The sequence below is a fragment of the Rhinichthys klamathensis genome, unplaced genomic scaffold (genome assembly GCF_029890125.1).
Source record: "Rhinichthys klamathensis goyatoka isolate OS25496 unplaced genomic scaffold, OSU_Roscu_1.1 h1tg000183l_1, whole genome shotgun sequence".
Lineage (NCBI taxonomy): Eukaryota > Metazoa > Chordata > Actinopteri > Cypriniformes > Leuciscidae > Rhinichthys > Rhinichthys klamathensis.
The window spans coordinates 879,578-896,086 of NW_026606711.1; the positions used below are offsets into that span (position 1 = coordinate 879,578).

Consider the following 16,509-nt stretch of genomic DNA (forward strand, 5'->3'; position numbering starts at 1 on the left):
AAAATTTAACGTCTTATCAACACAGTTAAACTACCCTAGAACAATAATACGGTCAGTGCGGCGCTTGACAGTGATTTCACATTCACAGCGGCCTCAGCTGTGCGCATGCGCAGTCGATGAAGCGCCGCTCAGGAATAAATAAGGGCAGGGAAACCGAACCGCAATGGGACAACTCTTATCTCGGTCCAATTCGGCCTAAAAATACCCCAAAATGGCTTTTATTCTTGACGAGGTGTTGTTAGCGAGGTGTTAGGGGGCTTTGAAGATCTGTTTGGCTACTGAAAGGGACTGAGAAAGTTTAGAAGGAAACGAACTTCAGGGACGTAACGTTCCAGAGACGGTCATGGAGGATTTCGGTTCGGCGCTGGAGAAGAACGTGGCGGATCTGACCGTGATGGACGTGTACGATATCGCCGCAGTGGTGGGTCAGGAGTTCGAGCGCATTATCGACCAGTACGGATGCGAGGCTCTGTCCCGCCTCATGCCCAAAGTGGTCCGGGTGCTGGAGATCCTGGAGGTTCTGGTGAGCCGGAACAGCATCAGCCCAGAGACCGAGGAGCTGCGCCTGGAGCTGGACCGACTCCGACTGGAGCGGATGGACAGACTGGAGAAGGAGAAGAAACATAAAAAGGTGCTTTTATAGACTCGAGGAATATATATATATATATATATATATATATATATATATAATACACTATAAATATTGAATACTACTATATACACGCACATATATTATATAAACAAAAACTTATTATTAGATGCGATCTTACTGCACTTATTATATATATATTATATATACATATATATATATATATATATATATATATATATATATCAAATTTAAGATGTGTATTTTACATACAGTTATAAATATATTAATGTTTATATTTATTGTATTTAATGTCAATATTTTATATGTAATTAATATTACACTAATAAATATGTGTAATTTAATATATAGATTGTAAATTATTATTATTAACATTATATATATATTAAATGTTTATATATAAATAATATTCATTTATTATATGTAATTACTATTCATTAATCATTAATAACATTACATATATATACAGTTTTTTCCTACTACTTCTACTACACGTCACATCACATTATGAAGTTGTTTCAGAAGTGGTGTTTCTGAACAAAGCAGTGTGTACATGGGAAATTCTAAGTTCCTGCCCTGGACAGGAAATGATGGAACTGAACCACAGTCCATCACCATCATGTAACATCGCGTCCACTGGGACAGTGAACACATATCAGATTTATTTACATGGTACTTTATGGTGCTTTAAAGAATACCATGTCCATGGTATTATGGCAAGTGTAGCACCTAAGATTCTCACATAATATAAAAATAATTTAGTTTTTACATTAATATCTGCATATGAGCAGACAAATGAATTAGGGCTGGGTGGTAAATCGAGTTTGATCGATATATATATATTTTTTATAATCGGGCAGTACTGTTTATATCGATATATACAGTAGTTTGGTATGAGCGCATCTGAAAAAGAGCCCAATAATTCTGACTAAAATAGCTACATTTTGCTAAAATATTTGTTGTTGGACAATAAATGTGCCATATGTAGGATTTTAATCCTACAAGTGAGTGTATTGTATGATAGCAGTTACTGTAAATTGACAATTGTAATGAGGTAATTAAATAACCTAATATAATTAGTCTGTGCCATTGTTTTCATTCATTTTTATTTTTAGTTTAGTACATTTAAATTGTGCTCAAAAAAGCATCATTTTGTTTTTAGATTGTAATGATTCAGTGTTTAGAACGTAATGTGAAATTAAACCTATTTTTGCACATAATATATAACATAGCCTACATGTTTACATTCACGATATTTGTTTTCATTGCCTTCAATATGAACACTGTAGGATAACACTGGGCAGGATTGTGAAATAACTGTTTTTTTTTTTTTTTATAAATACAGATTTTTTTTTATTTATTATCTATAGAGAAATGTAGAAAATACCAAGTGTATACTATATATTGCCATTCAGTCAAGATATTAGTTTTTTGGCCATATCGCCCAGCCCTGAATACAGCTTTTTTCCTTCTGTGAATATGTTATTATGCTCCTCCTGCTTTGTGTGTTTTTTGCTTATTGTTTCAGACATTACGTAACTCCAGTGAAGGTCAGTTGTTAAATATACACTCATGTATATTTTATGAGCCACTTCTGAAATGTGTGTGTGTGTGTGAACAGGAGCTGGAGTTGGTGGAGGATGTGTGGAGAGGAGAAGCCCAGGATCTGTTGTCCCAGATCTCCCAGCTGCAGGAGGAAAACAAAACACTGCTCAACAACCTGTCCGTCAAAGAGTATCCGATGACGGAAGAGGACATACAGAAACAGGAAGGTAGTGTTAAAGCTCAGTGTTCATAAAAAGAAAGCATTGTGTCAGTCTCAAACGGTGTCGAACTCTATATCCCACAATGCACTGCGCTCCACTTGATCTTCCATTTCCAATGTGATGAAGTACAACCGTATTTGACTTATTTGATAAGGCATCCAAAACAAAATGTTACACAAAATTGTATTAAAAACACAAAATGACACAAAATATGCACTATATAGTCAGTAAGTATTCCATTTGAAACGTAGCCAGATGCTGTTTTCCCAGCATGCCTGTACCGGATACAAAGCAAACACATGTGATCATGCCCATAGGAATTCTCTCACATTCTTTCAGCCATTTAGGAACTGACACAAACGCTGCACAAAGCGTCTCCTTCTCCATGTGACAGAAGACGAGGCAGTGCGATTACTGCACGAGCAGCACAGAGACGCCACAGTGCCTCTGACACACTCACTGCCGTCAGAACAGGCTCTCTCTCAGTCTGATTCAGTGTCAAACGCAGAGCGCAGCTGTTTACACAAACATTCCAGCGCCGCTCTCAACACTGATTTAAAAATGCAAAGAGCTATTTGAATAGAATGCAGGAAATTACTTGTATCATAGGCTCCTCAAAATAATATTCTGGATCATTTACAGCTTAATGTATATGGACAGCACCTGTGATTATATATAAATGTAATAATAATTATATAATATAAATTAATATATTAATATTAAAGTGTATATATATATTGATAAGCATCTGCTTATCAAAAATGAATAAATGTTAATATAAATATATTAATGATGTATATTAACGTATTTAATAATAACGTCCCAAAAAATCCTATCATTGCATCCCTAATAAATTTTTTTTGGCCGATACCAATATTTGTAACTTGCTCACTTATTTGAACTTTTGTCATTAAAGGGTTAGTTCACCCAAAAATGAAAATTCTGTCAGTAATTACTCACCCTCATGTTGTTCCAACCCCGTAAGACTTTAGTTCATCTTCGGAACACAAATTAAGATATTTTTGATTAAATCTGAGAGCTGGATCACTCCTCCATAGGCTTCTTAAGGGATTGAAACTGGCCGGCCCAAAAGTTATGAAAGACATCGTTAAAATAGTCCGAGTGACTACAGTGGCTAAATCTTAAGTTTATCAAGCGACGAGAATACTTTTTGTGCGCAAAAAACAAACAAAAATAACGCCTTTATTCAACTATTCATTTCCTTCTCTGTGGGCCGTGATATTTCACGTACTGAAACTACGCAAAGCTTCTAGGTTGCACGTCACACGCATCACACACATGACCAGCGTCGGCCAATAGTGAGCCTGCGTGTGACGTGCAACCTAGAAGCTTTGCGTAGACACTACGTGAAATATCACGGCCGTACAGAGAAGGAAATGAATAGTTGAATAAAGGCGTTATTTTTGTTTGTTTTTTGCACAAAAAGTATTCTCGTCGCTTGATAAACTTAAGGTTGAGCCACTGTAGTCACTTGGACTATTTTAACAATGTCTTTCATAACTTTTGGGCCGGCAAGTTTCGATCCCTTAAAAAGAGTGATCCAGCTCTCAGATTTAATCAAAAATATCTTAATTTGTGTTCCGAAGATGAACGAAAGTCTTACGGGGTTGGAACAACATGAGGGTGAGTAATTACTGACAGAATTTTAATTTTTGGGTGAACTAACCCTTTAAAGCAGACAGACATCCAGAAAGCCACGTCTCAAACAGCGCGCGAATACTGAAATGAGGTCTGTTTTCATGTCTTCTTGCGCTTGAACGTCCGTTCAAGCGCAAGAAGACATGAAAACAGAGCTCATTTGTATATTCACCCAAAATGATGTCACACAAAATGATGTCAAAAATGCCCGTCTCGGCAAGTATCCTAGTAAACACAGTCAGTTATGGCTTGAGTGAACGTAAACAGTTGAGAAAGAAAACGCATGTGTACAGTATCAATGGATCTGTGCATTAGCTCTTAAAGTGACAGCAGCCTAATATTCCTGATGCAGAGAAAAAAGCACTCTCTGCTCTTGACTGAAACTTTAATAAGGATTAATCTGTTTAATTCATACAGTGAAGACTATCTAGTGTTATTTTACATTTGATTACTTTATTTAATGTCTCTACCTGAAAACTACTGTTACTTGTCTTTAATAATGTTCTATACAGAAGCGTATTGCATTCACTTGAGGAAAAAAATCTACTCTGTTTTTCTGAATTAACGAGTTAATATCTCAGAATTATGAGATAATTTTTTCTTGAAAAACATTTTTTTTCACTCTGTTTTTATGAATTAATGAGTTACTCATAATTTTGAGATAATTAACTTGTTAATTCAGAAAAACAGAGTAGATTTTTTTCCTCAAGTGAATGCAATATGCTTCCGTAGTTTTAAATTTATGTTAGGTTAGTAGTTTTAGCTGTGGTATCGAAATTGGAATAGAGAATTGTGAATTTTAGCTGGTATCTAAGTCATCAGCCATTGGCAGGTGTGGCAAAAAGTTAGTTTTAGGCCCTATAATTAAACTTATGTTGTATTTAACTCTGAATATTCGTTGAAGGCCGGCAACACGTTATATTTCTAGGTCATGACAAACATGAAGTGTGTCAGTGGTTGTGTGTCAGATGCTCTGCACGGACACAGATCTATTTTAAGAGCAGCAACATGGGCACTCAGACAAGAAGTTATTTGCTTACAGTGTCCGTCAGACTTCTTGTGTCTTTCCAGTGACCTGGTCCATGCAAAACAAGAACCTAACCCTGAAACTTCCTGCAACTAGTGTGCCGATAAAAAAGGCCCAATATGTTATCGATTAAACATGCATTATATTTTGATGTTTCTTTGAATGTCAGTTCTCTGTGTAGTAAATAAGGCTGTTTTTAATTTGTGATGCCAGGCATGACTGAGAGGGAGCGGCAGGTGATGAAAAAGCTGAAGGAAGTTGTAGATAAACAGCGAGACGAGATCCGCGCCAAAGACCGCGAGCTGACGCTCAAAAACGAGGACGTTGAAGCGGTAAGGGGCTCTGTTTCTGATCAAAACCCATTAGAGCTCTGATTCAACTCAAGAAAACAAGACAGAAAGATGTCAAAGTCTTCATCAAAATGTAATGAGTCTTTTTGCAGGATAAATAATCAAAGTTTCACTCGGAGATTCATCATATTGTGGATGTTTAAAGGGATACTTCACCTCTGGGAAGATGAATGTGTATTTAAAATGGGTCATTTATGTAGAAGAAATGTGAAATTATTTTTGAATTTGGAGCTTTCTAGACTGAGAAAAGCCAGAAAATGTATTTTTGGCTTATGTGGATGAAAGACAACAACTCCCAGAATGCACTTGCTTTGCTGCCCTAGGAGGCCACGCCTACCGGTAACAGAGCGCAGTAGTTAAACAACAAGTCTAGGCTACTAGTGAGTCTCCGTGATGAGTCTGCCCAGGATTTCGAGATCGCCCAAAATGTCCGGGATTCGGCTTTTGCGTTCTACAGTCGCCATTCATCATGTTTACTGTGGAGAGCAGGACGAGTGAGGGCCGCGGGAGAACGGCGCGAGGCCGGTGGCGTGATTACTGATGAGCGACACCTGTGAGACGCACCGGTCTCGTATCTCTCACGGAGGAGCGGGAATTTTCTTAGCAATGTTAAAACGCACATCAACCGATCACTTGTTTAGCGTTCATGCAAACACTACATTCAGATTCACCAATCGGAATGAATTCAGTTAGATTGAAACAAAAGGTGTGCATGTAAACAATGAATGGCGACTGCAGAAAGCAAAAGCTGAATCCCGGGCATCGACGGCCGGACATGTCCGGGAAAAAGAGGATGGTAACCCCTACTACTCAGCTTTCTCCACAGAACAAGAGCCTGCTAGCTTAGCTTCCAAAAAAAGATGGCTGACACTATGTGTACATTCTGTGAGTGAGATCCCACCCTCTATGGGCGGGTTGAGGACATGCGGGACAGCCCCTACTACTGACTCTAGTCTTTAGCCTCTGGCCAAAAAATCCTCCGATGACGCAAAATGACGATTTTTGCGTCATCGGAGGATTTTTTCCAGACAAAAAATACATAAATCTCTCCTCTCAGGGGGATATGAGGGTGGAAAGCACGGTAATTCGAAAATACTACAGGTTTTCTACTAATACAAAGCTCAATGCTAAATCCTGAAGTATCCCTTTAATGCATTGCAAATGCTGTTGAATGTCTTCCAGCTCCAGCAGCAGTTGAACCGGCTGATGAAGATCAACCATGACCTGAGGCATAAGATCACGGTGGTGGAGGCCCAGGGTAAATCCCTGATCCAGCAGAAGGTGGAGCTGGAGGCGTCTGGTCAGGCAAGACAGCAGGAGCTCGGGAACCTGCGGCAGGAAGTGACCCGTCTTAAGGAGCGACTTAAAGAGCAAGGCAAGACCAGCGCTGAGACAGAGGAGCCTGTAGGACCACCCTCACCTGCAAAGGTACATGATGAAACACACAAATGTGTTTTTGCAAAACGGATATAAATCCGATCTTCAATTCCCGCGCTATATGCAGATTTAATGGAGTCCAGTCACGGAAAGCAACAGATATGAGCTGCATTTTATTGATCATAAGCTAATTTCAAAATCAAAGACGGCAATAAGAGAGAGCGGCAACAGCCCTGCTAAGATCATTTCGTTTCTTTACTTTTAATGAAGATGATTGTGTGTTAAGCGTCTGACTTACTTTCACTTTGATTTGCGATAGTTTGCGGCGCGTTGGCTTGTTGAATAGACACTCAGCTGCTCATCTGCGGTTATGCGTGTTGCTGTAGCGTCGTCATATGTGACTATAACATGACATATAGCCTATATAACACACTCTCACACGTTTATTTTTTAGCAATTTTGGGTGGAGTAAAATTTACATATGTGGTTTCAACAACCAGATGCATTTACACTTGTCCAGTTTCGTCTGGAATGCGGCCCAGACCTCCTCCTGATGTGGTTTGAGCGATCGGATTCAAATCCGTCTCGAATGCGTTTCTGAGGGCATTTACACCTGGGGCCTCATGTACAAAGACTTGCGTTGAATTCATACTAAAACATTGCGTACGGACAAAGCTGTAAATGTGCGTACGCACAAAAAAACCCAGATGTATCTGGTCCCACGCATATTCTCTTTGTACATCCCAATTAACGTAAAATTGAGCGCACATGCACGAGCACAACGCCCCACCCAGTCTCCTCCCCCAATTAAATTAGTTTAAATATGGTAATTAGTCCAATTTGGCAAAAGAAACCTGCAAGAACATGGCTAAAGCAAGCAAGAAACGAAATTTCACTGAAAACGTATTCTGTGTGAAAGTGTAATTTATTCCTGTGATCAAAGCTGAATTTTCAGCATCATTTCTCCAGTCTTCAGTGTCACATGATCCTTCAGAAATCATTCTATTATGATGATTTGATGATCAAGAAACATTTTTGAGTATTATCAGTGTTGAAAACAGCTGTGCTTCTGCTTCATATTTTCGTGGAAACCGTGATATAGTATTTTCAGGATTCTTTAATGAATAAAAACTTAAATCAAACAGATATAGAAATCTTATAATCTTTTGTAACATTATAAATGCATTTACTCTCACTTTTAAACAAATTCAATGTGTCCTTGCTGAATAAAAATATTACTTTCTTTTTTATTTTTACTGACCGAATTAATGAAGTTTATTTTTTATTCCTAGTTAAGCCAACACTGCCATTGCTAGACGGGTTGTATCAATTTGCACATGCTTTATATATGTTCTTACTTAATTGCATAATGACACTCGTGTGACAATAATATGTCAAATAATTTATCAATTACAAATTATAAGCAATATCTGACAGCTGGTGGTGCGATAGAACAATTCGTAGTGTAATGTTTGCCACTTCACTTTATTGCCTCTATGAGTCGCCAACGGACAAAAATCCCGACAAATGTACGTACGCCAGACATGAAGTTTACTTGGAGGAACGCACATTCTTAAGTTAATTTCACTGTTAGTACATCTGGCCGTGAACGTGAAAGCTGACGTACGCCGTGTTTTTGTGCGTACACAGTGTTGATACATGAGGCCCCTGGTCTTTTCACGATCGGATAGCTATGCGATCACAGAAAACGCATGAAGTGGCCAGGTGTAAACAGCCCCTTAGACATGCATGTTGTTTAGCAACTCATGAAATGTTCTGCTAATGCTGGGGCCACACCACAAGATATTCGGGCCGATTTCTCCCCTTCCTACAGTCCTAAGTGAAGTCCCGATTATCTTATCAGATTTTCCTGTGGTGCGAGGTGTGTTAAGAGTGACCGAACCTGCTCGGAAGAACGATCGCGAATCGTAAATATTCAACATGTTAAATGCTTACGATCAGAAATCCTGATGTGTGGGGGCAAACGCGCACATACTCTTTTGATTGTCAGGTGACACGAAAGCATTAATGGGTTATGAAATTTAATTTTCCATTGCGTCTTTGCTTGATTCCAATGCATTGAGCCACTTCAGTGTTCAACTGCAGCATTCAGTCATTTCTATTTCTATTTAAAGGAAGTTTAGTAAGAAGTAAGTAGGAAGAAGTAAGTGTGATATAAAGCATTGGAATGTTCACATGGTGACCATAATGAGTCAGAATGAAACATCAGTGAGTCACAGTCACAGAGGAATCTAGGATGAGAAGATAAACCAGTAGACAGTGTATTTGAGGTGCAACTATTTATTAATTAGGGCTGCCAGGGTTAAATTGTGAACTTTTGGGATTCATTAAATATGCTTAATTTAAAGCAGTTCGCACATATGCTTGCATTTAAACAGATTGTTTATCAGCAAATGATGATGGAAAAGGTGCATGGTGCGTTTGTTTAGGAATCAAATGCAGTTGAGATTTTAAAACAGAACTAAGTAAAGTCATTGCAAGTTTGTTCAAAAGTTTGGGGTCGGTGAGATTTTTAAGTCTCTTATGCTCACAAAGGATTTGCTGCTCAAAAACAGAAACATTTATTATTATTATTATCATGTGTAGAAATCCGTGATACATACTTTTTCAGGATTCTTTTCAAAAGAACAGAAATCGATAAAGAAATAGAAATCTTTTGTAACATTACAAATGTCTTTACTGTCACTTTTGATCATCTTGATGCATCCTTTCAGAATAAAAGTATTAATTTCTTAAGAAAAAATCTTAATGACCCCAAACTTTTGAATCGCAGTGTTTAAGGTGCAAATATATATTATCAATGGCTGCCAGTGTTCATTTGAGTGTTCAGTGTTCATTCAACTCTGAATTTAATGTTTAACGCAGTTACATTTATGGCAGTTCGCAAATTTACTTCATTTGACATTGGCTTGTATTAGTAAATAATGGCGAGAGAACAATTGCATGGTACATTTGCTTAGAAATCAAATTCATATGAGATTTAACAAACACAGAAGTTATTTTGGACAATTTTGAATGAATTTAATTATTATCATAGCTTAACATTCTTATGCATGAAATATCAAAATTTGAGACGAATCACAATAATAATAGCAAAAAGTCATGAGATTAATTGTGATTGTTTTAATCTTTTAATATTATGTAGTGTGAAAGACTGCATTTTTTTTGTTTTGGCAAAGAAAACTCGAAAGAAGAAATGAAACCCCTTTTTCAAAAATTGTGCTAGATTGTGTTTTTATAACTCTCATTTTGTGCCAATTTGTTCCGTTGTTTATTTGAACTATTCACCCAAACAAACACTCCAGATAAAATGTCGGTTGCAATTTGCAATCCACATGTTTGTAACCACAGTCGACTAAAGCGACCCCTTCCTGGGGTCAGGATTTAGCTTCTGAGCTCCTCGCCGGGGGCCTGGAGATCGAGGAGGGTCCCCTCCGTTTCACCCCCCACACAGGGGCCCCGGGAGCCCTGACAGAAGACAGTGAGGAGGAGGAGGATGATGATGAAGAGGCTGTGTTTTTAAGGGTAACCCTGCAGCGGCAGCTCTAAGGATAGCATGGAGTGTAAACTAACACCTGACCCATATCTGCGACTGTTTGCACGAGTGTGTGCAGCTGGTCCTGTACCAGCATACAACAGACCGTAAGAGTAGTGCACTAATGGCTTTAGTCCTTCACACAGATACACACTCATTGTGAAGAGTGTCAGCTGGCGAATGCCTGACTGTAAATGCAGCCTGCATGTGTGAAAGTGTTTGCACTGAATGCAAACCATGTGACTGAATTAAATGTTAACTCATTGATGATCATGAGATCATAGTAGATCATAACAGAGAGCGTGTGGTCTACTGTAAAATAAAAAAGGCACCAATCATGTACTGTAGTTCATTTACATTTACAATCAGAGTCACCTGTCATAAACCTACAATGGCCGTGTGATATGAAAGCAAAGGGGATGTTGTGTGAAAGAGCCCTTTTTTAAAAATCTTGCTGACATATTTCCCATTGAAACAGGAAGTACTCAACAGCTATTCATCATTTTATCTATTTCTTATGTACTCTGGGGGTCAGTAAGATTTTTAATGTTTTTGAAAGAAGTCTCTTTTGCTCACCAAGGCTGCATTTATTTAATCAAAAATACAGTCATATTTGGAAATATTAGTACAATTGTAAATAACTGTTTTCTATTTGAAAATAATTTATTCCTGTGATTCAAGGCTGATTTTTCAGCATCATTTACTCCAGTCTTCAGTGTCACATGATCCTTCAGAAATCATTCTAATATGATGATTTTCTGCTCAAGAAACATTTATTATTATTATTATCAATGTTGAAAACAGTTGTGCTGCTTCATATTTCTGTGGAAACCGTGATACATATTTTTCAGGATTCTTTGATTAATAGAAAGATCAAAAGAACAGCATTTATTCAAAATAGAATCTTTTGTAACATTATAAATCTCTTTACTGTCAATCAATTTAATGCATCCTTGCTAAATCAAAGTTTTCTTTAAAAACGTCTCACTGACCCCAAACCTGTGAGGTTTATATGTAATGCAGTAGTGCATATGTAAATGTTTATTAACTTTTAGGAACATATCAGTTGTCAGATATGAACTAAAAGCCAGCAAACTCTAATTTCAATTTTATTGGGTCTTTAGAAACAACTGAATGTGTCTTGTGGTGTGTTTTCTGTTGTCCAATAACAGCAGTGACACCAGGTGATATCTGCTCTGATAATGAAAATGTGTGTGTGTGTGTGTGTCTCTAGTTTAAAGCAGCCTGTTGTTCTGTATGAAGACTTGTGTATGTGACTGTAAGTGTTCCTCTGATCCACCAGGAGGCGCTGTGTGATGATGACATGTCCACTCTAGATCCAAAAGACCCGAACCGCCCGCGATTCACCCTGCAAGAGCTGCGGGACGTCCTGCATGAGCGCAATGAGCTGAAAGCTAAAGTCTTCATGTTGCAGGAGGAAATCGCCTATTACAGAAGGTTAGCAATCTAAAGTTTTACAATTTGGTCAGTCATATGTTTTAAGAAATTTCATATATTCATGAAATGTTCTTAATTATAACTTATTATTACAAATAATATAATATATATAGTTTTTGATAGTATATATTAATTATATGACTGACTACATGAGTATGTATGTATATATATATATATAAAATGTATGACTTATTTTTTAATCACATTTACAGTGAAGAACAGGAGGAGGAAACAGGGCCGCCGCTGCCAGATCTCTCTCCTACCCTTCGGCCAAGCTCTCGCTCCAACTTTCAGCCCGAGTCGGGGATAAAACGACTGTGCGTACCGCTAAAAGATCCAAACTTCTACACACACTTGCACATACATATATTACAAGTATAATTAATCCTCTAAATCAGCACCATTTTGGTCTTGTGTTGAGAGCACATATGTTGCTTAGGTTTAGCATAGGAACAGAGCTAAACTGTTGTTTAGGCTGAACTATGTGCGTCGCGGGTAATGATTTAGATGTTCATGCATTTCTCAAGTCATGTCATATTTATTTATATAGCACTTTTCACACATTACACATCGTTTCAAAGCAGCTTTACAGAAAATCATGGTTAATGTTTACAATATCTTAATACATACCTGTCAACACTCCCGTTTTCCCGGGTTTCTCCCGTTTTTTAGCCCTATCTCCTGGACCCCTCCCGGTTTGTTATTTCTCCCGGGAAACTCCCGTAATTTGCATGGCCCAAACTCCTTTATGAATAATCGGACCAATATGTTTGTCTAATGTTGACCAGTTGCCAGATCTTGTATTAAATGCATAATATTCACACAATCCACACACCATATACAATTTCAAACCGTTTGTCATCTCAACCTGGCAACCTATAACCCAGTTGCGCAGTCGCGGAAAGCTTAACCCGAAAGCGAGCACAAATCTCCCGGATTTTGAAAACCAAATGTTGACAGCTATGTCTTAATATCTTCTGGCTTGGTTTAACAGATTAGAGCTGGGTGATAATATAGTTTTGTGACGATACAAGCTGATATATGATATATAGTAGTAGAGTATATATCACCCTATGTCTATATACTGTATGTATGCAGATAAAGTTATATATCCAAATTTATAGGAAGAGCTGGGCGATAATATAGTTACATTTAGCAAGGAAATAAACAATCAAGCAGTTGAGATTTGCTATATAGTATAAATATAGCTTTATGTGAGCGTACTGCATGTATGTGAATAAAGCTGAATATAATATCCAGTACAAAGCAACTTGAATTGCAATCAAAGTATGCATTTTATCAGTTCATGCATTTTGGGGGAATTGAACCCATGACATGCTGTTTGAGCTAAATGAACACGAGACCATGAAAAAGCAGTTACACGTTCGCTTAACTGCAGGCTGACAGACACACGCAGAGTTTTCTGACATGATATGACACATCTTAAGGCATGACCGTCATTAATGCTGCCATATGCATCTGAAATGCTGAAGACTCTTTTAGAAACAGGACACTACAGGTGGTTCTCTTTGCTCAACTCTCCATATCTGTGCCTCTTTGTAACAGGATCTTCACAGCCATTATGCCGATGGTGGCGGCTGGGTTGATTGCAGATGACCCCACTTTACAGCCAATCAGACGACTTATTTCCCTTGTACGACCTTTTGGTGGTTCACCTTTGTGTTGTCTGCTGTTTTAACACCCTTATCCTCCCTGCATGTGATGGAGCTGCATGGCCCCCTCATCTCACCCCCTCATTAGAGCCACTGATCGTAAAGAGCACATTCTGATTGGCTGATTGTGGGGCTATCTGTGTGTACGACCAATCAGCAGGAGGATCGTTAGAATCAGCCAGTCAGAATCAAACTCCCGCTCACTCCTCTAACACTCGTGCTGCGCTGTAACCAGTTATATAACATTGTGTCACTACATCGTGTCAACTAAAAGTGTGCTTTATAGATGCGTAGGAAGATTGAACGCTTGATTGTCACTGCCTGTATGAGCTGGAATGTCAAGCAAGAGTACGAATACACAGCGGACTAAATGTTTAGCATTTATGAGATGCTTTCTGTAACTTAGTGTATATCTGGAAAGACATTAGTAATGCTGTAGGGATATGTAGTGTGACAGCTATGGTAGTGTGAAACATGTCTAGCAAGATATTATATGTGTAAATGGGGGGGGGGGGGGGGATATATATATATAGAGAGAGAGAGAGAGAGAGAATTTATAGTTATTTTTTATAATAATGATGCCAAAAGATCATATTTTGTGCCAAAATCAAATTATATACACAAATTATAGACAATTATATACACATATATTTTGTATATTTATATATATTTAAATATAAACTTTCTGCATTTTTTTGTATTCTAAAATAACATTGCAAAAAAAATAATATTGTCAGAAAATGTTCAGGTTATATTTATAATATTTGTCAAAATGACGAAATACATTTTATGTAAATATACATTTCACACTAAGTAGAAGTTGTGAATTTAATTATTATTAATTTAATATAATAATAATTTCATTTTATTCATGATGCTTTTATTTTAGAAAAGCATATTCTAGACTTTTTTGCATGATGGTAATAAGAATCTAGCAAATTATCATAAACATAATGGGGGGGGGGAATCTAACTTCTTTCATACATTTTTATTTTTAATTCTGGTGTGAAATATGATATTACTTTGTGCAATATAACCATAAATTAGCTGTGCATTATCATCAATAAAAAATTAAACTTGAACAGTTCTGGAGTGTTTCACAATAACATAATAAATAGCCCAACAACACCCAAATGTACAGGTGAAACTCGAAAAATTAGAATATCGTGCAAAAGTTCATTTATTTCAGTAATTCAACTTAAAAGGTGAAACTATTATATTGTATAGACTCATTACATGCAAAGGGAGATATTTCAAGCCTTTATTTGTTACAGATATGACAACCTTTTCACAATATTCTAATTTTGAATTTGGGGTTTTCATAAGCTGTGAACCATAATCATCAACATTATAACAAATAAAGGCTTGGAATATCTCACTTTGCATGTAATGAGTCTATGTTTTAGTTTCAGCTTTTAAGTTGAATTACTGAAATAAATGAACTTTTGCACCATATTCTAATTTTTCGAGTTTCACCTGTATATGAATCAATCTAGTTTTTTAATCATAGTTTATGGACACAATCTTGCATGGCTTTGAAAACAAATGATGCTGATGTCCTGTCTCACATTCACAGGTTTAGCTTCTTTTCCCGGGACAAAACCCGAGGTTCGCAGAGGAGGATGCCGCAGATGGGAGACGGCTTGGGCTCGTGGGCAGTGAAAGAGGACGTGTACACAGAACAGGCCCAGGAGGCATTACAACACATGTAACCAACACACCGCTCCACTAACCGCTAACCTGCACCATGTGACCGTACGCCACGTTTACGCTCCCTTTCATGGTCAACCTTCACAGCACAACGTCTGCAAGCAGACGAGTCGAGAGCTCACAAAAGGGAACGCGGGGGACGGGGCTGTTTAGAGTTACTGATAGATTGTGGCCCTTACCTTCATCCAAAAATACTGTTAGGGGGTTTTATGTGCCTATTTCGTTAGATAGTTAGACATTTTATTGCTATTGCAAATGATAAGTTACTGTAAGTGGAAGAATAGAAGATTTCAGACAGTTTTCTGATGATGTTTAAAAAGAAGATGCCTTAAGTAGATAAGATACATATCTATTTTTAATTCAAATTGAATTATGAACGAGACACAATGACAAGTAACCATGAATATGCTTGTGGCTGAAGAAGAAAATGTTTTCAGTAGCTATACCCAAGCCAGAGATCGTCTGAAAAAGATGGTGGCATTATATGATGAATCATATTTAAAACTTTTTTTTGAAATTGCACAGTAGCCTAATTCGTTTGGCACACTGAAATGTTGAGAATTTAAAGGAATATCTGACGTTCAAAACTTAATTTCTACTGACGTCCTCCATGGCATGCTGTAGATTATCATGGAAAATATTTTTGATTCGTCCTTCAGTTTGTAACAGATGTTATATTTACAGTAATGCACTTAAAAATGGAAGTCTATGGGGCAAAACGTATTTTTATTATTTAAAATCAAAGTTTTTTGCGGTGAAGTGAATTACGCTTTGTGAGAAATGGTCACTTTTTCCCATTAAAAGAAGTATCGTCTGCATTTACTTAATCAAAAATACAGTAAACTAAAGTTTGAAATATTATTTTAAATTTAAAATAACTATTTTTTTATTTACATTTTTAATATATTTTAAAAATGTAATTTATTCCTGTGATCAAAGCTGAATTTTCAGCATCATTACTCCAGTCTTCAGTGTCACATGATCCTTCAGAAATCACTCTAATATGATGATTTGCTGCTCAAGAAACATTCATTATTATCAATGTTGAAAATTTACATTTTCTTCAGGATTTTTGATGAGTAGAAAGTTCAAAAGAACAGCATTTATTTGAAATAGAATTTTAATATTATAATATTATAAATGTTTTTACTGTCACTTATGATTAATTTAATGCGTCCTTACTGGATAAAAATATAAAATGTGACCTGTATGACGTCATATGGTCATGAAAGGGGTTTTAATCACACTGTATATTTGACCCTTTATCCCATTGTAATGCACCTTATAGTTCTATTATACATCATCCTCATCATTGCACGTTTA

The 16,509-nt window shown here is 37.1% G+C and overlaps 1 protein-coding gene across 4 annotated transcripts; it reads left to right on the forward strand.

The window, feature by feature from the left end:
- Nucleotides 1-98: 98 nt before the first annotated feature.
- rilpl1 (Rab interacting lysosomal protein-like 1) lies at nucleotides 99-15,286 on the forward strand. Of its 4 annotated transcripts, XM_056261550.1 has the most exons (9): nucleotides 99-631; nucleotides 2,232-2,382; nucleotides 5,276-5,394; nucleotides 6,595-6,840; nucleotides 10,162-10,335; nucleotides 11,649-11,803; nucleotides 12,016-12,120; nucleotides 13,370-13,457; nucleotides 15,053-15,192. In XM_056261550.1, exons 1-9 carry the CDS (start codon nucleotides 344-346, stop codon nucleotides 15,056-15,058), a joined length of 1,332 nt encoding a protein of 443 aa, XP_056117525.1. In that variant the 5' UTR covers nucleotides 99-343; the 3' UTR covers nucleotides 15,059-15,192. The 4 variants fall into 4 exon arrangements, with proteins under 4 accessions (XP_056117525.1, XP_056117524.1, XP_056117527.1 ...); XM_056261549.1 differs by lacking the exon at nucleotides 13,370-13,457 and having other exon boundaries at nucleotides 15,053-15,286; XM_056261552.1 differs by lacking the exon at nucleotides 10,162-10,335 and having other exon boundaries at nucleotides 101-631.
- The last annotated feature ends 1,223 nt before the right edge of the window (nucleotides 15,287-16,509 follow it).

Bases quoted from the DNA above. Each gene is read 5' to 3' on its own strand.
- rilpl1 (XM_056261549.1), top strand. From the start codon at position 344: ATGGAGGATTTCGGTTCGGCGCTGGAGAAGAACGTGGCGGATCTGACC. The intron at 632-2,231 runs GTGCTTTTATAG...GTGTGTGAACAG, and splicing joins AGGAGAAGAAACATAAAAAG to GAGCTGGAGTTGGTGGAGGA. The intron at 11,804-12,015 runs GTTAGCAATCTA...TCACATTTACAG, and splicing joins GAAATCGCCTATTACAGAAG to TGAAGAACAGGAGGAGGAAA.